Source organism: Lichenostomus cassidix, chromosome 9, assembly GCF_008360975.1.
Source record: "Lichenostomus cassidix isolate B80296 chromosome 9, HeHo_3.0, whole genome shotgun sequence".
NCBI lineage: Eukaryota > Metazoa > Chordata > Aves > Passeriformes > Meliphagidae > Lichenostomus > Lichenostomus cassidix.
In genome coordinates this window covers 14,809,898-14,836,266 of record NC_139490.1, presented here as the reverse complement: position 1 = coordinate 14,836,266, position 26,369 = coordinate 14,809,898, and the positions used below count along the sequence as shown (strand labels likewise).

The 26,369-nt window shown below is 39.6% G+C and overlaps 1 protein-coding gene and 1 long non-coding RNA gene across 2 annotated transcripts in view; both read right to left on the bottom strand.

The window, feature by feature from the left end:
• DNER (delta/notch like EGF repeat containing) overlaps positions 1-19,295 on the bottom strand; it is a 111,304-nt gene extending 92,009 nt beyond the window's left edge. Inside the window, exon 1 of the mRNA XM_085069563.1 lies at positions 18,917-19,295. Within this exon, the coding sequence (XP_084925689.1) occupies positions 18,917-19,159 (243 nt within the window). The 5' untranslated portion in view covers positions 19,160-19,295. The remainder of the gene's footprint in view (positions 1-18,916) is intronic.
• On the bottom strand, positions 4,944-10,340 carry LOC146433342 (uncharacterized). The gene is made up of 4 exons (XR_014853938.1): positions 10,212-10,340; positions 8,870-8,987; positions 6,570-6,627; positions 4,944-5,074 (listed from the first exon to the last, which is right to left on the bottom strand). It is a non-coding gene; the product is annotated as an uncharacterized LOC146433342 (long non-coding RNA).
• Positions 19,296-26,369: the final 7,074 nt, after the last annotated feature.

Sequence of the window (26,369 nt, the reverse complement as noted above, 5' to 3'; positions counted from 1 at the left end):
CTTGTCAAACACGTCTATTAAAGAATGTTAAAATTTAATCTCATGTCTACCCATTAAAAAGCAGAAAGCAAGGAGAGAAATGAAAGAACAACACATTATGACTAAAAGCCTGAAGCAATCAAGGCAGTGATAGTGATAGCAAATTTTACCACCTCAAGAACATTGAGGCATGTTTTACAAAAAGGAGAGTCAGATACTTCTGGGGGCGGAAAGAGGTTAGTAAAATAGTACACTTCTAAAATAATTAGAAATATTATTACTTTAATACTAAGCAAGGAATGTTTCTTACTATTTTTATTTTCGATATAACATGGAGCAAGATTGCGAAGTATTTTTAAAGGGGATAAGCAAATGCAGAAATAAACTGAGACTAATGAGGAACTGCCACCAAACACCATCTTTGATATGGAAGAAAATAAATCTCAAATATTGTTAAAGTAGGAGATATGAGAAGTGACACTATACTTGTACTACCACACTGGCACAAAAGAAAAGAGACATCAAAATATCACATTTCAGAACTAGAAAAACCTTGACACGTGGTTTCAAAATCAGAAAATTTGTTTTCCTGTAATTTAGGGAAAAAGAAATCCTGTTTGGTGTTTTTAACATAATCCTGTTCCCAACAGATGTAAATCCTTTAGATTTAATTTCTTACATATAAATCCGTCTCACATGAAATGCAATGGAATAGAAATGGTGTCACTGCATTTGCTGCTGATAACATCAGTTATTATTTTTTTGCCTTACAATACTCTAATTTCAAGCACTCAAGTCATTAAGCACTGAAGCTTTCAGGCAAAAAATTTTTCCCTACAACTGTCATAAAACTTCAAAAGATTCCATATTTTTAGAAGTGTCTAGGAATACATGCTTAGTTTATTACATCAAAGAACCAGTTCACTGACATCCCTGCATCTGGACAAGACTAAGCATTCATGAAAGAACTTCGAGCTAGAAAGCTTATTTCCCTGATAATGGACACTATAATCTGGCATGGCTGACGGTTTTGAACAGAAACTACCACTATTCCCTGAAATTGTGCAATCCCGCAAAACAACTCACTCTTAGTGGCAGCACAGAATTCAGATAATGGAATCTGGACAGCATTCCAGCCCAAAGCAGAAACTGTGTATTTCATCTCATAAAGGTAAACCTGAATATAAAGTCATAAACAGCTTTTACTCATTTGGAACATGGATGCAGAGACGTGGGCAAGGTATGTTGCAGAAATTAATCAATTATTTGAGTTTTAGCTGGCAATATAATTTCTTAAACTAAAATTTCTTCCTCACCTAACCTGAGTGATACCATCCATTGCAGTAATACCACAGCAAGCAAAGCAAGCCCTTGCTCTCAGTGAATTTTGCTGCTCCTTCTTTCTCCCTTTTCATTTCCCCTCCCTTTTTTACTGCAGGTCAATAGAAGACTGAAATAAACTATCTCTGCACAGACCCAAGCATACGCAAAAATTTCTGTTGTTGAAATCAGCAGATTGGAGATCAAATGGTTAAACATTTGAAATCCCAGTCATTCATCCGTTTGTAACAGGAAAATAATATTTTACTTCTTTCCCTGCATGCAACAATATCAGAATGACCTACTGGTACCATTTTTATGATTAAAGATACTTGTCAAAATACACTTGTTTCCTCCACAGACAAGTTAGAAAACATCCAGGCCTAATTCTGTATTTCCCAATTTTATAAACCTTTCTCTATTTAATTTTAACATAAGAGGTGACAATAAATTTGCTTTGCTAACTGTGCAGATCTCAAACAGCTAAAAAATACAAACACTGTGGTGAGGATACTGCAGGAGACGGGAAAGAAAGGATGCAGGTGGCACAGCAGTGAGACAAGAATTTGTGCTACAGATGAGACTATTTCCCGGACTGAAGCCTTTTGTTAACCACTGAATTCTGCCCCTGAGCGCAGTGTTTTCCTCCCGCGGATCGCGCAGCTCCCCCGGGACAGCGGCTGTGCATCAGCAGCAGGCCAAGGGCAGGGACAGCCTGCAGTCACCATGCAACGCCCTGCCCTGCCTGGGCTGGAGGGCACCGGCAGGGTGGGCAGCAGGGCTTGGAACCCATCGGGCACCTCCCTCAGCCCTGGGAATCACATCCCTGCTGGCTCAGCTAAGGGTCCAGGGCAACAGCTGGCAACAGCTGTACTGCAGACCTCAGGCAGCACTGGCACTCCTGCCACACGCTGGAGCACCAAGGACCCCAGCCTGGCTAAACTTTGAATGAAGATGAGGCTGCAAAAAGCCACGGCAGCCTTTCAATACTGGGATTTAGCAACACTAGTATCTCAGGCTCTACGAGACAGTCTGGGCGCCTTCTGCGAAACCCTCTGCAGAAAGAATCGTTCCACACTATTAAGTCTTTCTATTATGCATTCTCTATTATTAGATATTGCTATTTTAAGCTCTTCTCCAGGTCTTACAACAAAACAGCATAAACAGACTTCACACTGATAGCATTTAATTGCTTTGCATGAGCATCAGCTAATGCATGAATGATTTGAGCAATTAAGAGCCAGAGGTGCTGCTTAGTTTCCATCCTTTTAGAACCCAGGAAAATCTAGTGAAATAAAGCAATGATTCTCAACTGGACTCATGCAGTCTCAAATCATTGTCTCCTGAAAAAAGAAAGCATGTAAAACATGCCTATAATCCTAGGGTTTAAAAGATATCACTTTTATGCCTATTAATATGAAATTAATGCTTTTTCAAGCATATTTTAAGACTGCAAGAACAGTTACTTTGTGAATGGCTATAAAAGCAGAGTGTTTAAAAGCAATTCCAAATGATGGATTACAACTGAGAAAGTTTATTTCAGAAATTCTGTAACATTGAGTTACAGAACTCAATGTTGGCATAGGAGCCAGAGTGGCAAGGAGAAATAGACATAAATATGTACTCTTACTTCCAAGAAATTCCATTCATTATTTGTCAATAATAATTAAATATATAAAAATTAAATATATTCATAAAAATATAAATAATATTATATGTATAAATAATTATTTGTAAATAAATAATTATTTATACATACATCATTTGTAAAAGACAAGTTTCTTTACTTCAACCAAGTCCAGAAAAGGAGATTTGCTGACGATCAAATATTGACTTGCAATTTGCAAGCAAACAGCTGGGAGAAAGCTGGATGTGCACCAACCTTTATATCAAGCTGACCTGGCAGCCAGGGAACAATGAGCAGAAAAAGATTTCTGCATCTGGAGGTTATTGTAATTAGTAAAGAGCATTCTGCGAAACTTCCTAAGACACAAAATTAGAACTGGCTCATATTCATATAAAATAAGAGAATTTCATGTGGACAATTTGATGACTACATTCAGCTTTCAGTTGTTAGCAGATTTTTCAGGGTGGAAAATAAGCAGACTACAGATGGGGAAAACATTGGAGCTGGCTCAGCAGGGTTAATTCTGGCATGATGCTGCATTACCAGTCAGCTGCAGTGCCTCAGCACCACACTCCAGGGACCTGGGTAATTGTGCATGGAGCTGGCAGGGAGTCAGGAGCTTTGTTAGCTCCTGATCAGCATTAACCATTCTAAATAAAGCTCAGCTCTACGCAGACAAATGTAGGTGACTCCACATGATCCTCATCAGTACCCTGGAGCTTTCTTCCATGTGGAGTATGCTATTTCCCCAATAATAGATAATGGGAAGTGACTACTAGCAGAAGAAAGATTTTGTCCAAAACTGTTCCACTCTGGTTTCAGCCCCTCTGTACAAAACTTCCCAAAAATGTACAAGGAAGAGAGGAAGCTAGTAGTAGAAAGCAAACCTTTGCACTGGCATAGAGGCACAAACACAAACCTACAATAAAGTGAAAAACAGAATTTGCATTTGGTGTGCTTATTACTACAGAGTGAAAATGTTTCATCATAATGAGATGAGTTTTAACCATTACTGAGAGTCCCATGAGGTTATAGCCCACACAAGGGTACACTTTCAGAGACTCAAAACCCCTCTACAGAAATGAAGACAAACTAAATAAAAAATTCACTAGAATAGCATCCTGTGACAAGGTAAACTGGTAAAAGTAAAAATAAAAGGGGGACCAAATGAAGGCCTAAATATAAAGGGGGACCAAATTAGGAATTTGGCACAACTAAATAAGGCATCAAATTCCACCAGATTGCTGGACAATTTACTAAAAATCTGATATGGACAATAAGGAAAGCAAATTAGTATCAGCAGGTAAAAAACTACAGTACCTATCAGCCCTGAAGATGACCTCTGTAAGCTCTAAAAGGTCACCATATTGTTAAACTGCACAAGAAAGTTTCCAATATTTGGAATGAAACATACAGAGTCCATTTTGTGCTCTGAAAGTCTATGTTTTTCTCATAAGATCAAGAGATTTCCAAAGTGAAATGTGAGCATTTCTTTTTCCAACATTATAGAGATACAGAAACTTTTGATGTTGAAGAAATTGTGAGGAAATTTCTAGGAGCAGCTTATAAGCCAAGCCTTGCAATATCAAGTTTCCAAACCTTTAGATCAAAAAAAAAGACAAAGTTAAAAGATCACATAGGAGACAAGGAAGAACAAGCAGGGTGAAAACAGGAATTTTTTTTATTAAATCTATTATTTTTTTGTAGACAGAACCATTTTATCTGAATTGACCAATCATGATCTTGCAGATATTGATCACTATTGCAGTTTATTGATCCAATCCACAATCAGCTGAGTGCAATGGAAACAGCCTTTAATTAGGAATTTAAGCATGCCTGCAAAATAGATTCTTTTTTTTCCTTTCCTTCCTTCACCTTGAGTCTTATCAAATCTTTTATCTTCTCATAGAATCCAACATAGAACTCACCCCATAGCAATACACAATGAAAGCATTAAAAAAACATTTTAAAAAAGCGTAAAACCCAAGGGCACGTAGAACAAACTGTGCTTACCACATCTACACAGCACAGCAAATGACTCAAGGTTTCAGAGCAAGGCCTCTGAGCTGCACTGCTCAAATCAAGCCATTTCAGAGTACCTGGAGAAATGAGCTTCTTGAAGAGTGTCAGCAGCAGCACCACAATTCACTGTGAAAAGATTAAACTGCACTTGCCACACCACTAGGTGTATTTGCATATATACATTAGTGATGGGAGGGATGGGAGTGCAATTCAACTGTTAAATGCATCACTGTAGATAATTATTTTAAATGTTGCTAGAAATAAGTTATTGTTACACAGCTTCAACAATAGATTATTCCAAATCTATTCCAAAATCCATACAAAAATGGAATCTCAGATTTTACTTACACTCTCAAGCTGCGCTAAGTTATCACAAGTATAGAAAGATAAGAAAGTTGTTATATGATTTAGCTAGTTGAAACAAAACAAGAAGATGAATTGCAACACTAATAAAGTTCTTTTGTCATCTGATTTTCCACAAAGTATTTTTAATTTTACAGTCAAATATTGAAAACAAATTTGTTCATAATGTTGCTGCTGTGCTTCATAGGATTTTCAAGTACAATTCCCATTTCAGCAAAGTTGGTGATAGGAGCCATCTATTTGCTCCAGGAACACCTTTCCAGAATAAACAGAAACAGTAAAACAACTATCAAACTGTAATTACAACTGGAAATCTCCTTGAAGGACTTAGCCCCTCAGAAACTCAATCTTGTCCATAAAACCAAAAAGTATCAGCAGTGAAGAATTATAAAGACTGACTCCCAACATACTTCACAGAAAGGAATTTTAGAGAAACTTCTTTTCTAGAAGAATCCTCTCATTCGGTCTGGAATAAGAAGAGATAAAATCCACTCACATCTCCTAGCTGATGTAAATGACTATGCAATATGACCTTGGCAAAAAGGTTTGGGATCTCCACGCTAGTTATTGGCCAAAGCGGAAATGAGATCTAAAAAAGCTAAAGACCTAAATACATTCTGAAATAACAGTATTACTTAACAGTCACAAGTGAAAGTCGTCACAAGTGAAAGTCGTCACAAGTGAAAGTCAGGGTTAAGAAGTCAATAAAAAACATGGAAATCTACTAAATTTGTCAAGCGTTGAGCAACTTTTACTAAACTTTTCAGAACTAAAAATGTAGAAAATACTTCTACCTGGTTAGTTACTGCTGAGCAAAAACATTTTACCTATGATAAGACTGTAATTTGACTAATAGGAGTAAATTAAAACCAACTGGATCACTCTAGTTAGTTCTCTAGCATTCACTATGGAAATGTAAATCAGATTTGCAACGAAAAAAGGGAAAGGAGAATAAATATGATTATTATATCTGGAAAGTCATCAGCAATGAAAACTGACAATTTCTTCTCTAAATTATCTGCTTCTTGTATATACCAATTTATACCTTGATGCTAAAAATAGTTCTTACTGTTTCTATTCATGTGAACTCCCGTGGCAGATGTCTAACTCTCTCTGCTTCTCTATTAAAGAACAATGATGGTCTAAGAGGACGCAAAATTCAAAAATCCATACAGATGGCTTAAAATAATTTGGGTTGCTGTATCCACATGAACAATGGCATATAACAGGAGTAGGGAAATTCATAATCCTTTCATACCTGTGAGAGTAAGGACACCTGGAACACAGTGCAGCATCATTAATGCATTTATTCAGACCTGGAATACAGGCAGGTGCCAAAGAAAAGGCCAACAGTCAAATTCCCTGATATGTTATGTGAATTCACCTAGCTGAGACATAGAAAATTCAAACCAACTATGCTTTTACTTGTACCTAAAGAACTGTCAGTACTGAAATGAAAATGCCACAATGCCATTGAAATGCAAGTCAAGCAAGAAAAGAAGCTATCAGACTTTTTCAACATCTAAATCTTCTCTGTCTAAGAAAAAAAAACCAACTATTTTTGTAAGCTAACTTTATTTATGCAACTCACAGTTAAAAGACAACAACAGAAGCTACAGAAATTACATACCTACAACTACAGTGAACAGATGTCTAAACATCAAACAAACTGGGAATCGAACAGATGTTATTCTGATAAAGGTAGAGGAAAACCAGGAAAACATACCTAGAAAATATTTCAAATAGATTGCCTTCTAATGGCCATTTGATGTATCCTCAAAAGTATTCCAAACCCTGTGAAGGTCAAAGGCAAGGGCAGCTTTGTGCTCTAGAAGCAGCAGTGCTGTGGATGTCAGACCAGGACCCCAGCTCAGTTCTCCCTTTCCAAACCAGCAAACACAGCAATGCCAACTTCCCTTGCTCAGAGCATATTTTGTACATGAAATCAAAGCTTCTATAACTGTCAAATGCCAGAGCACAGACACAAGTGTTTTGTGATTAAGCCTGAATGTATTGATTTCCTCATTCTATTATGAATATCTGTGGTAAATATTTCAGCTTCTCTGTTATACAAGCTTAAAAGTCATTCATAAGGTTTAACTTTTGCCCTTTTTCCCCCCAATGCTGGCTGTATTTCATGTCTTAACTAAGGAAATGCAAACACACATCGTATTCCATACTCATCTTCATCCCACTTACTTCATGAGGCTTAAAGGGACTATGAACAACTTATTATTCTACTCATCCATAATTGCGGTAGAATGACTGCAAATTAGTTTCTGCACGGAAACATCCCTATGCCAACTTTGGTTCCCTCTGGGTTTGACAGGATTGTCTTTAGAAAGAAAGCAAATGCTTCTAAAATGAGAGATACAAGTCTGATCAGCTCAGCCTGATCAGCAATCAACCTAACACCTTTACAATTCCCTTTAAAAACAGAAAACCTCATTGTTTTAAAAAGACAGAGAAAAATAAATTGTGCAGATCAACAACTGGTACTCCAGAGTTTTACAGTTATCTCCAAAATTAGACTAGGTAATGGCAAGGTTAACATCTAAATCAATACACTATTAAATACTCAGGAACTTTTCTCTCTAGACACCACAAGTGGTAGAAACTTCTGGCTGAACATAGGGGTTATCAGAAAATGTCAGTCCATTGATTAAAATGAGTTTTGTGCTGGCACCTCTGATCAGAGGAGGCCAAATCACAGGTGTGTTTCTGACAGACACTTTCTCTCCCTACTGCAGCACTAATGCTCTGCTCCAAGATCAGGGAATGCTGCCCCTTGAAGGCCTGAGCTGCAGCCCCACTCCCAGAGATGAGAATTTCAAAGCCATAAGACTGCCAGGGTAACTTAAAGTTCTCAAGACTTCATAGAACTTCATTTTCACAGAACTGCCCTGCTTACTGCCAAGAAGCTTGGAAGGGTTTCTGCCAACCAGCAGCTCTCAGAGCTCAAAAGCGGCTGGAAGTAAAGGCCCCAGCTCCAAGTGGGGTGAACTTCCACACCGAAGGCAAGGAGTTTAGAAAATCTGAGAACGTAGACTAGAACCAGATGCAAATGCATTTTGGAAAAGAGGAATGTCCTCAGAACTAGAAATCTGAAGCTGGAAGATGCTGCAGTACTGATCACAAAGTGAAAAGCACACACATCATGCAAAAATAACTAAGATACTACACTTGTGTTTGCTGTATGTCACCTACTAAGGTTTGCTAGCTCAGTGGTCATTCCAGAGTATCCTTCAATTGATTAGTATAATGATTTACATTATGTCTCATATAAACATAAAATATGGGTAAATCACTCACTAATATGTTACATTCACAGAAAAGCCTCCATGTTCCTAAATGGAACACAGTGAAATTTGGGCCATACCCTGGCTTGCCACATGCTACTAGCAGCACTTGATAGTCAGAGTACTAGCAGGTACTAGATAGTCAAGTACTAGCAGGACTTGATAGTCAGAGAGCAAACTGTAACTGATAGATCTATCATGCAGGCCTTTGTGACAAGGCAGAATCACTGTAACTATTGATCCATCCTTTCTCACTCACCTGCAGAAGGAGTTGAAATCTGATGATTGCAGGGGAAGATGTTTAGCTGGGGAGAGGTGTTTTAGAACCACATGGCACAGCTGACCTTGCTCCTGCATTCTTTCACCTTACAGTATTTCTTTGGTACATTTCAAGAAAGCAAAGTTCAAAACATTATTGAAATAACCATTTCTAAACTTACATTTATTATTTTCATAAACACAGAAATGACTATGAGTTTACATCAGCTTAAAGTGGTATCACAGTCAAGTCCCAAGCAGCCTTTTAAATATGTTCCACATCTTTAGAATCCTCTGTACAAACCAGGTCCCCACACACCATCAGAAAGATGATCAGGAATTTCTAAAACATCAACTCAGTACCTTTCCATTACTTTTAAAAGGCAATAGTTAGACAAATTTTAACATTAGAGTCTATTACAGTTATGTAAATTAAGTCAACTTGTCCTTCCTTCAATTAAACATGTTAATTTCCCAGAGGACTCAACACCATTTTCTTCACTTGTCACATATGCCATCATCACACAGTACCCTGTAGCCTTAAAAAGAATTAATCAAGTATCTGATCTTACAGACCCTGCCTGTGTCAGTAAACCTCGTGTAACCCAACTCCCTGAAATTCAAAGACATTCTCCAATGAGAAAGTTTCTCAGATCCCCACATGCAAGAACACAACCTTGGTGTTCCATAGTCACAATAAATGCCAGAAAGCTCTCTTGCCACCAGACAGCAGAATTAGAATTTGCAACACAAAAGGCATTTAGCTCATAAACTATTATTAGACTTTTACACTGCCGTCATCCGTTTAATGTTCAGTTTGTCTGAAAATTGCTAAATTTGCCTGAAAATTAGATTACAATGGAAGCACAAGTATATAGTCAATCACCAGTTATTAATAGACTTCTAGGTGCATGTGAAACCTAAGAAATTTGTTTTGGTTAGCCATTACAGAGATTTGTTCATTAATTTGAATTTGAGAAAGGTATTTAACAATTTGCGTAATTTCTTCAGCAGAAGAAACCATACACCTCCTTTAGGCAAGGATATAAATAAAATTTGCATGATTTTTTACAGAATTTTTGAATTGAAACCACAAATCACAGGGCTGAATAAGAAATAAGAATAATCATGTCGTTTTTGGTGATAGTTACTGCCCTTATGGACAAACACAACTAATAATTATTTCCAAGGGAGAGCACAGCAACATATCCAGTCTGGAAAATTACAAAAAATTGTCCATTTATTTTACTTAGTCACATGATTTGATTAATAGCTGATGCCCAGAAGAATTTAGCTCTCATTGATGTTGGTTTTTTAAAGGATTGTCCTTGTCACAAAATTACCTTCAGACTCTCCTTGCTTGTCTCTGTAAAAGTGAACAAGTAGTCCATCCCAGGTTATTCAAATCTCTCCCTATCTATGAATCTTTCTCTGGGTGATATCTATTTCTGGCCTCTCCATCTTGTAAATAAAGTTACCTCAACTTGATTTCAGGGAACCAAGTACTATGTGCTCACGGAAGGGAACAACATTCTAGAACAGTTCCTGCTCTCTTGTGACGTTATCTACACATCTTTAAATTGCATGTTGAACACTCAGGCTCAGTGAAGATTATACCACATACACCCACCAAAACATACGGGTCCTCCTCCCAAAGAATCAGAGTTTATTCAGAATATGCATTGTCGAATGAAGTTATTCCTTCTCTTGTGCACTTGTCGACAACAAGCTTCAGCTTTATTAGATCCAGCACAAAGGACCAGATAAGGGCTACCTAGACTGAAAGAGAGGCTTGTTGGAAAGAAAAGGAACCCTATCTTGTTACTTTTTTTACAGCTTTTGTTCCTACAGCTACCCAAAAGTCTTCTCAAACTGACAATACAGTTGCTGTTGCAACTAAAGCATGAGGTACAAGAAAGTTCTCAAAATCATTAACATTCAGTGACCTTATCTCAGTAAAACAACCCTACTTTCAGAGCCAATTTGAATTCTGTTCTTACCTTATTCAAGAGCACCTTGTTCACAAACACCTTTGCTATTGAAGTCTTTGAAATACTGATCATTGATATATTGCCCTGTTTCCAGTGGGAAAGAACATTATGAAACTAAATTAATCTGTAAACTGCTAGACTGAATATTTGCCAGACATAAAAATAGTCCAAGTGGTTGATTTTTCTCTTTAGTAAGAAGGCTTTTTTCATTGCAATTTAAATATATTCTGGTAAGTCACTGATGTGTAATTCAGAATCTGGCATTTCAATACTACGTTTTCTTATAAAGTGCTTCTCACTCAGCATTCTTAGAGCTTTCATATGTATTCACAAATTAACCTTTTGAACACCCAGGATTAACTGAATTTAGAGAGAAGAAATGTAAGTAAGAAAGTTGCATGAGTTTTTGCCCAGTGTGACTCAGCAAGGCAGTGAAAATGCCAAACTCCAAATCCTGATATTCCCATTCCTAGTCTCTATGTATCCCTTCCAGACCTTTCTATAGAATTTACATCTACTTTTTCAGGTTTTCATCAGAATATAATACTAAAAATACATTCTAATTGTCACAGACTGTATTATTGTAAAGCAAACCAAGGTGAACTTGAAAAATAATGTAGGGCAGCGATATGTATTGCTGAACTCAAACAGGTTCCATATGCAGCATGCAAATCAGCTTTTGAGTGCATAACTGCTTCTTTGTAAGAGATTAGACTCAGCCAATGGAAAAATTAAAGCGTTTTCTTATAAAGCAAACATTACTTTCTCAATGTTTATTTTGATGTGTCTTTCCCTTGTTACAAAATTGTTGCAAAATTACAACTGAATCACAGTTTAAGATCTTTTTCCTAATAACAAAATTACAATTCATGTTCTGTGAAGTCATATTAACAAATGACAAGTTGCGCTCCAGGGGACATTTATTTTGGAGTTTACTTTATTCCAGTGGCATATAAATTAGGAAAGCTATACAGACACAAAAAGCTGAATAAAACTACTTTTTTTCCCTTAAAAATCAACTCAAGACTTTTAATAAACAATGCTCTACAGTGTCAAATGCACATACTAAACTGCTTTTACCTTCAGACTTTTACCTTTCAGAAATTTTAGCGCAATTAGCCCTATTTTTGCCAAAAAATGTGTTTCCAACTGATACATGTGCACTGGAAATTTGCATCCCTTCATTTGAAGATCACCATACCACTAGGCAGGTTGCTGCGCTCAGCTTACAACATCAACCACAAGTATAAAAAAAGTTATTACTGTTTATTGAAGCCTTCCCTCTAATGCAGTTGTCAAAAGAACAGATAACCTCTCAGTATATGTAAAAATGGCATTTAGCATTGTACAAAAACTTAAGTTAGATTAACCAACAAACAAAAAGAACATCATTAACTAAATTTATTCAGTTCAGAAAGGACACTGCAAAAAGAAAAACATTCTCTATATGCACATGGAGGGAAGAGTGGAATAACTAATTTTTAAAAGGGAAAATACAACAAGGGAATGCAATTAAATTGAAAGACAGAAAATTAAAACTAGCAAAGTTATTTTTTCCATGCAATTAAACTGTGGGATTAATTGGACCACAAATGTAATACAGAAAGTAAAACAATGACCGTTTTTAAGCAGGTATCATTGGGAAGTGATTCTCTTAGATCAAAGAGCATATACTGCAATAAAATACAACATATGAAAAGTTGAAGCATCTTAGCACAGCACATCTTCTACTACTATTCTGTTACTTTACACCTGATCTGGCTTTCTGCAATCTTTAATCACAAAAAATTATTGAAAACCAACACATGAAGCTGTCATTTATATGATGGAATTTGCAGAACCAAATAGTGTGCACTGTGTAATGACCTGACTAGCATTTAAAAAGAACTACTTTTAACAAATTTAAAGAGAGCATTTCAAGACACTGGAAAAGATGATACAAAGACTCACAAAGGTCAATGTGTAGATGATACCTAAATAATTACTTCTTATATAACTGAGACAGTTTGGGTTATTACATTATTCCAGCTTCCCTCTACTGAAATTTACAATAAATTCGTTTAGATCCCGTGGCAAAAATCACAGCACAATTCATTATTGACTGCTTAGGAAACTGCTGAATAGTCTCTTACTTACGTATTTTCACATGATATGCTTCAAGGCAAGATGCTAATTTGCAAAGCTTAAATTTCTGACTGGAAATACATTTCTACTACACTTAGAGAAACCAGATGTTATAACAGCTAAAAGAAATTGGGTGGAGAAACTAGTTTTCACATCAATTTATTCTGTGCTATTTGAAACCACACATTGCCACAGTGCAGAAATTCATCAGCTCCACTGCAGGCTGGAGATCAGAGTTCATGAGGTACCTGAACAACATTGCACTTCCAGACCACAAGAACTCACAGTAAACAAATTACACCCATAAGTTCCATGTGACACACAACTGTAAATTGAAAAAACCTCAACAATGACTATGAAATGTGAATATACCCATTTGTGACTAAAGGAGATGTAAACTAAGTGTCCTGAAATTCATACCAAATGTATGCCATCTTAGGAGCCCTGCTTGCACAGCACAAACTTTGTCAGCATCCAGGTACAGTCTAGACTTGATGTAAAACAATGTATAACAATATGGAAATAATTCAAATGTCCAGCAAAGGGGAGGCAGGAACAGGACAAGAGTAATAGGCAAACACAAAATCTAATGGGGAAAAAGGTATACAGGGGTGTGTATATGCAGAATGGTTTAGACTGGAAGGAATCTGAGGGAGTTCTCTGCCCCAACCCCTGCTCAGGCCAAGGTGCTTGGGGTTTTGGCCACTCAAGCCCAGAATCTACAAGGATGAAGGTCCAACAACTGTTATAAAGGTCTATTCCAGTGCTTGACCCCCATCACTGCAAGGAACTCTTTTCCTTAGATTTAAATGGAACCTCCCCTACTATAATATGTGTGTCCCCTCTCTTCCTTTCACTGATCACATCTGGGAAAAGTCTTGCTCCACATTCTCTATGATCACCCATTAGGTAGCTGAGAATGGCACTTGGATCCCCCTTAGTCTCCTCCAAGAAAAACAAACCAAGCTCTCACAGCCTCTTCTCACACATAGTATATTTATAGGTGAAAATATTTAAATTCTGCATCTTGAAAGTACTGCAAGAGTGAGCAGAGCTAGTCAGCAGGAAACAACGTGGTATCTCAAAATTCAGGCTAAACACCACCCAAATAAAAGAAGAAAACTGAAGGGCATCTGCTAACTCTACATGTTACTGTTATTAAAGGTGAAAGAGCAAACAGAGTGGTCACGTCACAAAACATTTGAATCACAATAACCACATAATCTGAGTAAATACCCTCCATTAAAAAGTACAGAATGGGAAAAATAGCATTTTAAATATACTAGAGAATTCAATATGAATTTAAGGATTAGGGACCTTTCAGAAGGGATGTCAGCACTTAATAGTAAACAGGATCATGTGAGGAATTAATCAGGATACTGACACCAAGGTGATTTAGCAGTTAGATTAAAGGATGTCCTTTTACACAGCACTGTCCACTGCAACCTGAAATAACCTGGCCAATGAAATTCATAGTGGTCATGCTCAAGTATCAGACCAGTGAGTCAAGAAACAACAATCCTTCCTGCAGCAGTTTGCTAACTCTGGATTTCTGCATTCAGCATTAAACACCATATTACTAGAGATCTATTGAGACCAGAAATAAATCCAAAGAAAAAAGAAACAAAAACCCAACAGAAGATAAAAATACAAAAGCAGGGGTCAAAGGACAAAAAAACCTGAAATCACTACAGTAAAGTCTAATACACTCAAATACTATGATCAAAGACAAGAATGAATTCATCTGGCATTCAAAGGTACAAAAACAAAAAGAGAGGGAATGAAGAAGAACAACCAGGCAGAAATTCAGGAAGGGAAATAAAAAATAACTTTAAAAATTATGAAAATAATTCTAAGAGCAAAATTTTAAATATAATCTACTGACCAGTTTTTATAATATCAGTTCCTTCCTTGACTTTTTTAAACTCAGTCTACATCTTTCTAGAATTCCATTTTAAATAAGATGTCCACAATTACATCTAAAAAATACCTTCTGTTCTAGGTGTGGAAATACAACATTAAACACAACAAATCCTCCCCAAGACCAAAGAGATCTCTTTGCTACTAAAAGAATAACTTGAACACTAACTCAAAAGGGATATTGCACCAGTGGCTCCCACGTCATGCTCAGAAGTGGAACATGCAGTCATCACTAATCAGATTGGATGGAACAGAACTGCTGCAAAGTCAGAATGCTGCTTCAGTATGCTTGGACGCTACTTGTTTTCTAGTTTTGATTACTGACACAACCTAAAAAATAACTAAAAATCTATTAAAAAGCAGCAAAGTAAAAGAACGAGAGAAAATTATCAACCAAAAGAGAGGAAAAACATTAAATTAAAAAAACAAACAAGACAAGCAACCAAAACAAAGCATGTATGACAGTATTTTAAAATACATTAATAATTTAATATTTCTTCATGTGATAGCCTTTTAATGAAATTAGCACTAGCACTGGATCAAATACACATCATGCAATTCAATGCAATTAGCTAAGTTCAGATTCTGTATTTAAGTAAATTACCAAGTTGATCATGAAGTTTTCTCCTTTCCCAACTAGTTATTTTGTACCTTATGTCTCTAAAATTATTTTATGAGGCACTAACAAAAATTAATTTTTACATTCAATTTTCCTTGTAAAGAGAAACTATTTTATTGAATTCTATGCATCCTTTAAAATGAAAGAGTAGTCATTACATTGTCATTAGAAACAAAGATGGCTTTTAAAAGTAAAACACAATTAAAAATTTAGGAATTATAAAGTTAATGGAACTTCGGTATCGGTATATTTCCATTTATTTCACCAAATTCTCTCAGTGTAAACCTGAGAAGTGGCCAATTATACATTCCCACAGAAAAAAGGTAGTTGAATTCACTATAATTTTGTACGATTTTCTTGGGAATACAAGCAATTTCTTTGCTCAGACCAAAGTTTAAGATACCTCAACACAGTAATACTATGTCTCCTTTACAGACTAGAAGTATTGTAAAGAGAAGTGGGGAAAAAATCAGAATCATTAAAAGAAATGGAGGAGAATTGGAGAGATGTCCCACAATGTGAGACCAGAAAATCCATAACAAAACTAGCCTGAAGTTTGCAAAGCAAAGTATATTCAAACCATAAATAATGTGAGGCATATACAAATGCATAATTCATGGGATGGATGTACAAGAAGGACCTGTAATTTCTGTTGTTAAATAAATAATGAGTTACTAAAGCAATTATAACATGAAATCATGGAATTGGCTTGCCTAAGTAAAATACATCACTTGGTGATAGGAAAGCTCTGGGCTTTAAAAAGTATCTCATGTGTATGTGGTGTCAGTTTTATTCTTTTCCCAGCCAGCACCAGCATCCACAGATGCATCAAAACCAGTTACAGTAAAATCTTCAGAGGTAAAATTGATGTGCAATCTCCAAGTTTGACTCTCAGCAATCTTTCTGCATTATCAACTTCACCATGCTCAGCTGACTCACAGGCACATTGAGAACATTTTGTCTTCATTCTAAAATCTTGACACGTCTAAGCAGAACCACTGAAATGTTGCCTTCACTACAAGAAGCGACATGAAAGTAATTCTACCTTTCCAGGGAAGCAGGAGTTCCCAAAGAACTCCAGCTACATTACAAATTCCAAAAATCCAAACTTCCTTTCCATTATCTGAAGTATTTAAAGACAATAATTCCTATTCTTTCTTCCCTTCTTGGAATTTCTCTGTAAGTCCAACTGTTCAGTAACAACTTCAGCATTAAGACAAAAACCTTTATCTAGATATATCCCAGTGATACCATGATTTAGCCAATAATTTTCTCATTACCTGAAACAGATACATGAAAAAAAATCCTTATTGTTATTTTGAAATCATTTACTCTCACTGAGTTACAAAACATGACCTTTCTTTTGGAAGTTTAAGCCATTAGGCATCTGTTAAGCTCTGAGGTATCTGAATAACAGAGCAACACAAGAAGTAATGCATTTGTACATTTATTTATTCCCTATTTTATCAAAAATGAGCAAAACCTCAAAGATGGGTGTACTGTGTTTATACTACACCTTTAAAAATCCCTGCCTGGTCTCCAGTTAAAGTTACATTTCAAAACCATATTAACTTTTCAGAGCTACCTGGTATCCACACTTTAACTGCTGACATGTAGCTAAAGCAGAGCTCATTTCTTTATCAGTATTCCTTGCAAGGGTCATTACTCTGTGTTTTATAAAAATAAACAAAATGCATAACACCATAAGCCTCCTCTTATTAGTTAATAAAATGCATAACTGCTATGAAAACATTGCCTATGTCTTTCATTAGAAAAACAATTAAACTCAGATCCCCAGGCACAACACTTCACAGGAGGTGTGATGGCAGCATTACATTTTACTAGGTCTTCAAAAGGGTCATTAATCTTTCAGTCATGGATCTCAGACACTTAAGTCTAACAGCAATGTGCAGAAGCAAACACACAGCGCTCTCTTTCTCTCTTTGTAGAGATAGAAACATAGTAAACTCCTAAGACAAGATCTAAAATTAGCCAAAGAGAAATCTATTTAATCCACTTTCATCTCTCCGATTTTACAGAATCTCATTAGTGTAAATATTTTCACTTTCATTGTTACATTGAACCAGCTGAGGCATTTCAGGGAAAGCAGAGAAGTCTGTGCATAGCGCTCCTACTTTACAATGACTCTTATACTCGACTACACATTAAGTCTTCAGTAAACGTATTATCCCTTTCATTTATTCAGCAGTACAGTTCAGATACTACATGACAAAGGAACAAGAAAATAAAGCCTAAAAAGCAGACTGAAATTAGTTAAAATCATTTGCTTCTATGTCAGATGCACTTACAAGCAAGAGCACTGACAAAGCAATGGTCGTCAATCCACAAAGCCTTTTGTACACCACAGTCACAGAAAGTGACCCAGCGCATACACATGCAGGAAACAAACCTCTGGGTGCCTGCACCTGCTTTTCCTTATCTGGAGATAGAGAAAATTGAGTGTTTGTGAATTTCTTAACATGATAACAAAGATTGCCATCCTTAATGCTAGAGACAAAAAAAAAAAAAAAATTTAAAAAAATTACTATTTCACGTTACAATAATTAAATCCAATTATGTCATTACATTAGGTCCCAATATGACCAAGCACATTAGAAAGATACTACTTTTATGATCTAAAATATTTTAGCTCATTATCCCTACTCTGAGCATTCCGATCTTTCAGAATCCAAAATCAATTCAAAAAGCACCCGAAACGTGGGAACGAGCACTTCTAGCCTATGAAAATGACCACTGGAGACACGATTTAAGGATTAGCATTCAATGCAATAGAGCATCCGCTTCCAAGGACCATCCTTTTCACCTTCCAGTAAGCCAGTGCTAAACAACCTGCGAGGTCTGGGCGGCGGGGGGAAAGGGGGGGAGGCGCTGAAGTACTGACATTAACCTGAGAGGCACCGGCTGAGCTCAGCCCCATCCTCCTTCACCCCGAGCGAGCCCCGAGCCCGCCGCCGCTCCGTTTGATGCCCCGGGTCGCGGCTCCCGGCTCGGGAGGCAGCCCGCGGCGCGGCTCGCAGCCCGCAGGGCCGGCAGCCCCCGGGAAGCCCGGGAAGCACCGCTGCCACCGCGGCCAGGGGTGCCCACGGCGGCCGGGAACGGACCGGCGGGGGGAGCAACCGCGCGGGGCGGGGAGGAAGCGACACCGCCCGCCAGGGACCGGGACCGGCCGGGGCGGCAGGGCCGGCGCAGGGGAGCGGGAAGGGCGGGATGGAGAGTGGGGCAGGGCGGGCACAGCCCGCGGACGGGGCAGGGGCGAGGCGGGAGGGGGACGGGGGAACATTGGCTCTGTCCCCACAGAGCGCGGGGACACCCAAGGGCAGGGACGGGCACAAGGACGCGCGGCGGGCGGGCGGCGCTGAGGCGAGTCCCTTACCTGGCAGGAGTCGCCGGTGACCCCCGGGGGGCAGGTGCAGCTGTAGCCGGCCGGGGGCTGGGGCAGGATCAGCTGGAGGCGGCGGGGCGGTGGCAGCGGCGAGCAGGTGCCGTTGTTGCGGCAGGGCTGGCTGAGGCAGGGGTCCCGGCCGGGGGGCGCGACGCTGGCAGGAGCGGGAAGGCAGGCGCGGTGCTGGGCCAGGGCGAGCAGCAACAGCAGCAGGAGCGGGGCGGCTCGGGGCATGGCGGCGGGGCGTGCGGATGCGGGCGCCGCTCCGCTGCTGGCGCCGGCAGGGAGGGAAGGAAGGAGGGATGGAGGGATGGAGGCAGCGGCCGCCCTGCTGCTCCCGGCCCGCGTTCCCCGGGCAACGGGCGGGCGGGGCCGGGGAGGGGCGGAGCCGCTGCCGCGCCGCCGCGTGACCGCCAGGGGGCGCCGCCCGCCCGCAGCGCGCGGGCCCTGAGGGACGGGCTGAGGGGGGCGCGGGGCGGGCTGGGCTGGGACAGCGGGGCAGGGCTGGGACAGCGGGGCAGGGCTGGGACAGCGGGGCGAGATGGGCTGGGACAGCGGGACAGGGCTACCCTTCCCGCCCCGCCGACTCAGGCTGAGCCCCGGGCGGGGCGACAGGGCTGCGCCGAGCTGCCGGGGCATGGGGAGCGGCGCTGCGCCCCCGGCCCGCTGGCTGCAAACGGGAGCAGCGCGTTGCTGAGCTGCCCGATGGACATTCCGGGCCTCCCGCCTGCCCGGCGGCTGCGAGTGGCGATGCAGAGGCGCCCGGCGGGAGCGAGCGCTGCCCTGGCTTGGGCAGGCAGCCGGGAAGGGACACTTCGTAAGACCAACTCACCGTTTGCTGCTTATTTACTATTTCACAAGTGTAATTCGCTTATAATTGCTTTAACGTTCTACTGAGACCGAAGCAGGGTCAGGTGAAAAGCATAAACATTAATCCTACCCTTTCTCGTACCGCAAAGAACCTGTGAGTTTTCTCTATTGAGGTTATCTACGGCTGATTTTTAAAAATCGATTTATATTTTGCCAGTCTTCTGGGGATTTTTTTACTACATCGTACTAGAACTAAGATACGAAATCTGTAAATCAGTCAACAGAGAGCAAGAAGATAACTCTGTTCTTTGGCCTTCTATTCATTTGCTTCTGCAAAAGTGAAGTGTTTGAATTTCTCATAGCTAACGACTTGTCACATCCCCATCGCAGGGTACAGGAGGATTCCTGGCTGCAATTTGCGTAAACTTTCACACTTCCCGTAAGGCCAAAAGCCCTATCACGAGCAGAAATAACTGGTGACGCTAATTGAACTGAAAATTCATCAGGGTTTCTAGCAGCCTGACCATGATACTCCGTTCCTGCATCCTGTCTTTGCTCCTCCATCCTCCTGCAGCTCCCTTCCCCGGGAGCTGTCTCTGCTCCTCCATCCCACCCTAGACCCGTTCCTCGGGAGCTGTCTCTGCTCCTGCATTCCCCCAGCCCCGTTCCTCAGGAGCTGTCTCTGCTCCTCCATCCCACCCCAGCCGTGTTCCTCAGGAGCTGTCTCTGCTCCTCCATCCCCCCAGCCCCGTTCCTCAGGAGCTGTCCCTGCTCCTCCATCTCCCTAGCCCCGTTCCTCAGGAGCTGTCTCTGCTGCTCCATTCCCCCAGCTCCGTTCCTCAGGAGCTGTCTCTGCGCCTCCATCCCCCCAGCCCCGTTCCTCAGGAGCTGTCCCTGCTCCTCCATCCCCCCATCCCCTTTTTCCTACTCGCAGCGCCGTTCGGTGCCGCTCCGGCTCCCTCTGCTGCCTCCGCGCCAGCTGCGGCCCGAGCGCTGCAGTGACCGCTTCGCTCGAACCGACTCCATTTACATTTGACAGGATTTGTTCTTGATAAGTCCATAGAGGCTGCTCTTTCTCTCCCTGTTTTCTTCCAAGTGCTCTGAAATAACTTTATATCCCAGGTTGCTCTGGGATTTGCTGTTAAAGCAGCAGGGCTGTACTTCTCTCTGTCCTCCTTCTCAATAAGGTTTGTCCTTTTCCAGTCTCCTAGGACTTCACCCATCCACACAGGCTGGCAAAGATACTTGTTAATAACAAGCTTTGGCCAGTTCTCTAAACATTTTATAAAACAAATCATCAGAACCAGGCAATCTAAAAAAACATTCTCCTCCCTAACCTGACCCATCTTTCTTTCTGCTCAAGCTCTGCTCCTGGCTCATGCTAATTTTGTTGAGCCGCTGACTGATCTTCCTAACAAAGAGGATGCCTGAACAGTCAGTTATGTTGTGACCCTATTTTCCAGTTGTTCCTGTACCCATAAAGGGTTGGAAATTCTGGTCTATATCTGATGTTTTTAAGGAGAAAGACATTTTAGATAAGCATTGAAAAGAAGGTTTCAGGACTGACAGCTACAGCAGACAACGGATTCTGTTGGTGGAATAGCCTGGTATTTGCAGAAAAGAACAACCTTAAAAATAAGCTGGTCCACCAATGCAGCCAGCCAAGCAGGACATGACACAGTGCTCCGAGTCAGATTGTACATATCTACATCACAGTTTTCTTAGCTTTTTAGAGAATATATAAGCAATGTTTGTATTATTTTGATATGGAAACACTTAACCTTACAACAGAAAATATTATGCTTACCTAATTAGCTAGTGTTTTTTGAAATACTCTTTCTTTTTATGCATATTAATAATGCAATATGCATAGTTTAAATAATTTTATAGTCAGCTTTCCATAAACAAATTACTAATCTTAGTATTCAATAAGGATTCAAGCTGTATCCCTCGTTTACACTTGCTAGGATTTGAATTGTATTCCAGTCTAATAGCTTATTAGTGTGGCTTAGATAAGCTACATTACAGCTTAACTCTTTATTTTGATGGAGAAGTACTCATCCTCTAGTGGCTTGAAGAAGATTTTGCAGAGATTTTTTTAACTGTTCTGATTAAATATTTAATAAGGAACAAAAACCTCTCTTATTTGCTAAAAGGAAGCTGCATGTTTTAAATGTCTCCTATGACAAAAATGATCTGCTAAATATTGATGAATTCCTTTAAAACCTCTAGCTATTGCTTGCATTTTTCTTAAGTAGTATAGGGGTTAATGTAGATGAAAAAATTGTTGTGTTGATCCTTTTCTGAACACTGTCTGGACTGTGATTCTTTTGTTCCGTGTTTTGGGTCAGGCTGAAATTGCTGAGTGGTGAACTGACATTTTCCTCATGTCTCCCTCAGCTTGTGCCTGCTTTACAGCATCTCATGAGTTTCCGTTCCAAATTACACAAGGACTGAGATCCTAATGTCTTCTGAGAAATTTCAGAAGGGTCCCACTCATGCAAATGAAGTAAAAATTCAAAAGAATACCCATTATCTTCTCAATCCTGTATCAAATAGCAGGCAAAATTAAAACTACATCCCGTTGAAAATAATTTCTGGAATCACAGAAATTATTATTGTATTTGTGTTTCATGCAGCTTAAAATGCATTTATTTAAAATGTTTGCTACATGTTTATAACTTTCTTTTTCGAAGGACATACAGTTTACTGGAATAGAAACTATTAATATAACTTTGAATTACCCACACTTCAATTTATCAAAATATTGGAGGACACATTCTGAGCTCACAGAATTCAGTAAGAATACTCATCTTGAAAGGAGCATGCTCAGGTGTGTCACATTGGAACTTACTTTGTCTTGCCTCCATGGGCTTGTGAGGGCAGTTTTTAACCATAGAGAAAGATCATTTAAGGCTCTGAACAGAGATAGAATTTTTAAAAGTACTTTATTTACTGCTGTAGGTGGGTGACGGGGAAATACTGCTTTACTTTTGTGTGTACCTGAATAATTGCTATTTTTCTTTTATCTTAGCACAGACTGGTACACACCTTGCTTCCTGATGATGTGTGGGGATTTACCTGCTTTTCTGCTTGCATGTTATCTTCTTTTTGTTTGCTAACTTTGCAATAAGGAATAGTGCTAATCATGCCGATTTGTGTACGACTGTTGTCAGTGACACTGTGTGTTGTCATTTAATGTCTGCTGCGCGGGGGGAGCTGTGGTACAAGTAGGGTGTTGATACAACTATACCAAGAGAGAGCTGCCAGCCAAGGTAGAGAAACACTCTTCATCATGGGAATCATAAATTCTTGGGAGTCATAAACCATGCTTTAAGATAAAATCCGTAGAGCAGAAGTTAAACTCTTCTATCAGGGAGCACGAAGCCGCTGTGCTGTGAAAATTCATGATGCCTGTTTTATCAGTGGCAGGCAGTTGCGGAGTGGCAGCATTTCCCACATCTTCACCTGTTTGTTTGGTTCACAGCAACTTTTATCAGCCTGTGTGGGTTTTAAATATTTTTAGAACAATGAAATGAAATATACACAATATAGCTGTTTCACAAACAAAATGATTCTCAGATATCTAAGATCTTTCTCTAAAAGTTAACAGAAAGATTTTCTCAATAGCTACCCAATCTTTCACCAGAAAGCTGTACACATCATTTAAACACAGGCACTTTTCAGCAAAGATGCGCTTTTTACACTCTTACAATGTTTTTTTATCACCGTGTTGTGTGACACCACAGCAAATATTACTGTACTTCATAAAATGAGAAATTTATCATAGGAAAAAACTGATCTGGATCTACTCCTAGGCAAACTACATAGGGTAAAATCCTACATGTTTATACCATGTTTGAATTACCTTCTATGGTGCTTGTTTGAGAAGTCTCTCACAAAACAGGTGTTGCAACTGACATAGGTGCAGCTTAAGGTCTTTAAATCCTATGGTGTAGATACAACAAAGTAATTAAGAAAGAATGTACAGGGTTTGCCATTTACGGTCTTCTGCTCTATACTTAAGCTGTGACTTAGGCTTTCAAATAATGATGTGATGTAACTACAATTTCAGTAGAGATAAAGAAAATAATTCATAAGGTATCATTCATGGAGACAGTAATTTTTAGTTAAAGAAACAGAGCAAGTGCAAACAACAGGATCAGAATTAATTAATGTCAGAATTACCTTAAATCTTCATCCTAGAATTTACGGAGATGTTTCAGTAATTCAAGTGTTGTGCTTAATATGCAGCAATCAGAACAAGTATTTGACCGTAAGAACTTCAAGGAAGTAATATAAGCTCAAGAAGAGCTATTTTTATATCCAGTAATTAAATGAATTTTTATTTCTATGAATTTCAAGGTGTGTATGGCAGAGGACAGGATGTCGATGTTCTGGTTGACTGGAAACCTTACACATTAGAAGCTGTACAAAGGAGAAAGAAAAATAAAATGCCAATACACACCTGACCCTACCTCCTTGTTCCCCCCCTCCTAAAAAAAAAAAAAACAACAAACATAATTTACTTGCAGGTTTTAAGGCTTAATGCTTCTTTTTTTTATTCTTCCTGAGCAGTAAACAAAAAGGTGATGCTTTAGTTTGGTTTGTAGACACAAAAGATCAGTACCTGAGATTCTCAAGGGGCAGCCAGCAGTAAAAAATACCCCAAATAAAGAACTGCTTTTATTGCTTTAATTTCAGCACTAAATGTCACAACATATACAAAGCTGAATTTATATCTTGCATTTTTTTCTTTCATGCAATTATTCTTTCAAACTTTCTTTTTCAGGAATTCAAGCTTTTCAGATTATTATTGCTCTGCAATATCAACCTCACTAGAGTTCAAACTCACAATTAAATGTCACTTTTTTTCTATCTGTTCTTTTACATTAGTAGACAATGGCTCAGTCCAGGCTTGTCTTTTCAATTGCATTCTCTCCTTTAGCATTTATTTCAAAAAGATGTCATAGAATCACAAAATTGTTTGGGTGGAAAGGGACTTTAAAGGTCATATAGTCCCAACCCCTGCCATGGGCAGGGACATCTTCCTTAGACCAGGTTGCTCAGAGCTCCATCCAGCCTGGCCTTGAACACTTCCAGGGATGGGGCAGCCATAGCTTCTCTGGGCAAGCTGTGCCAGTGTGTCACCACCCTCACAGTGAAGAATTTCTGCCTAATATCTAATCTAAACCTACTCTCTTTCAGTCTGCATCCATTGCCCCTTGTCCTGTCAATACATGCCCTTGTCAAAAATCCCTCTGCCTTTCTTCTGGACACCCTTCAGGTACTGGAGGGCCACAATTAGACACCCCCAAAGCATTCTCTTTTCCAGGCTGAACAAACCAAACTCTCTCAGCCTTTCCTCGTAACAGGAGTTTGTGGCCTCCTCTGGACTGTCTCCAACAGGTCCCTGTCCCTCCTGTGCTGGATGCAGCACTGCAGGTGGGGTCTCACCAGAGCAGAGGGGCAGAAGCCCCTCTCTTACCTGCTGCCCACAGTGCTGGGGACACAGCCGAGGGTGTAATTTGCTTTCTGGGCTGCCAGTGCCCATGGCTGGCTCATATCCAGCCTCTCACCCACCAGCACCCCTGAGTCCTTCTCAGCAAGACTGCTCTTGATCCCTTCATCCCCCAGCCTGGGCTGATATTAGGGTTTGCCCCGACCCAGGTGCAGCACCTTGCACTTGCTCTTATTAAATGATGTATGCACCTATTTTAATAAATGAGGATCCACAAAATATCTTGACTCCTTTATAGGCTGAATCTTCAGAGGCCCAGTTAACTGAGTGCTGATCATGACTTACCCCTGCTCACCCCTCTCCTGAGGTGGTGATTTATCCCAGTTTTACAGCTCAAGCTCCAGCCCAGATCCTAAACAATTTAAAGACTTGACCAACAAGGTAGATTCTTCCCTAACATCTACAGAACCTGGACTAGATACAAAACTCATCCTGAAGGTCTGAACTACTGATTTACACAATGCTGAACCTTGCCAGAGAAAACAACCAGGCTCTAATCTCTGTGAAAATGAAGAATAAATATATATTTATGGAAAAACAATGAAGCCAGTATGACTTCATTGTCTTGAAAAAGAGGGCCACTGTGCAATATGTGGTGTAAACATCAACCCAAATTTAGGGAAAAGTAGACTTGACAGATTCAAGGTATCAGTGGTGTTTGCAGAGGTAGTGGATGTGTGCTGGCATTCCACACAGTCCACAGTTATAAACTGTATCCACTGTTTCTTAAAACCTTTTCAAAACAAAATGGTAATATTGTAAGACAGTTCTGGGGCAATTTTCATGAGGCCTCCCACATAAAGAACTTCTCATTTATTTTATGTTCAGACTAGAAATATGCATGAATTACAGTATCCAGTCTTTATTTGAAGACCACAAGTGATGGAGACTCGAGGTATATTTTTCTCAGAAATCATAATTTTAATCTGAATTACTCTAGTTTTATCAGTCACTCACTGGATCTAGTTTTACTATTTTTCCTCACAGATTCAGGACCTACATGCTAATAAAATAATCAACATAGCATTTTTACTTTGTAGATGATTCTGCACTAAGTTTAGGCCATTTTTAACATGCTTTTAGAGGAGTAGAACATCTTGTGGTCACTGTTCA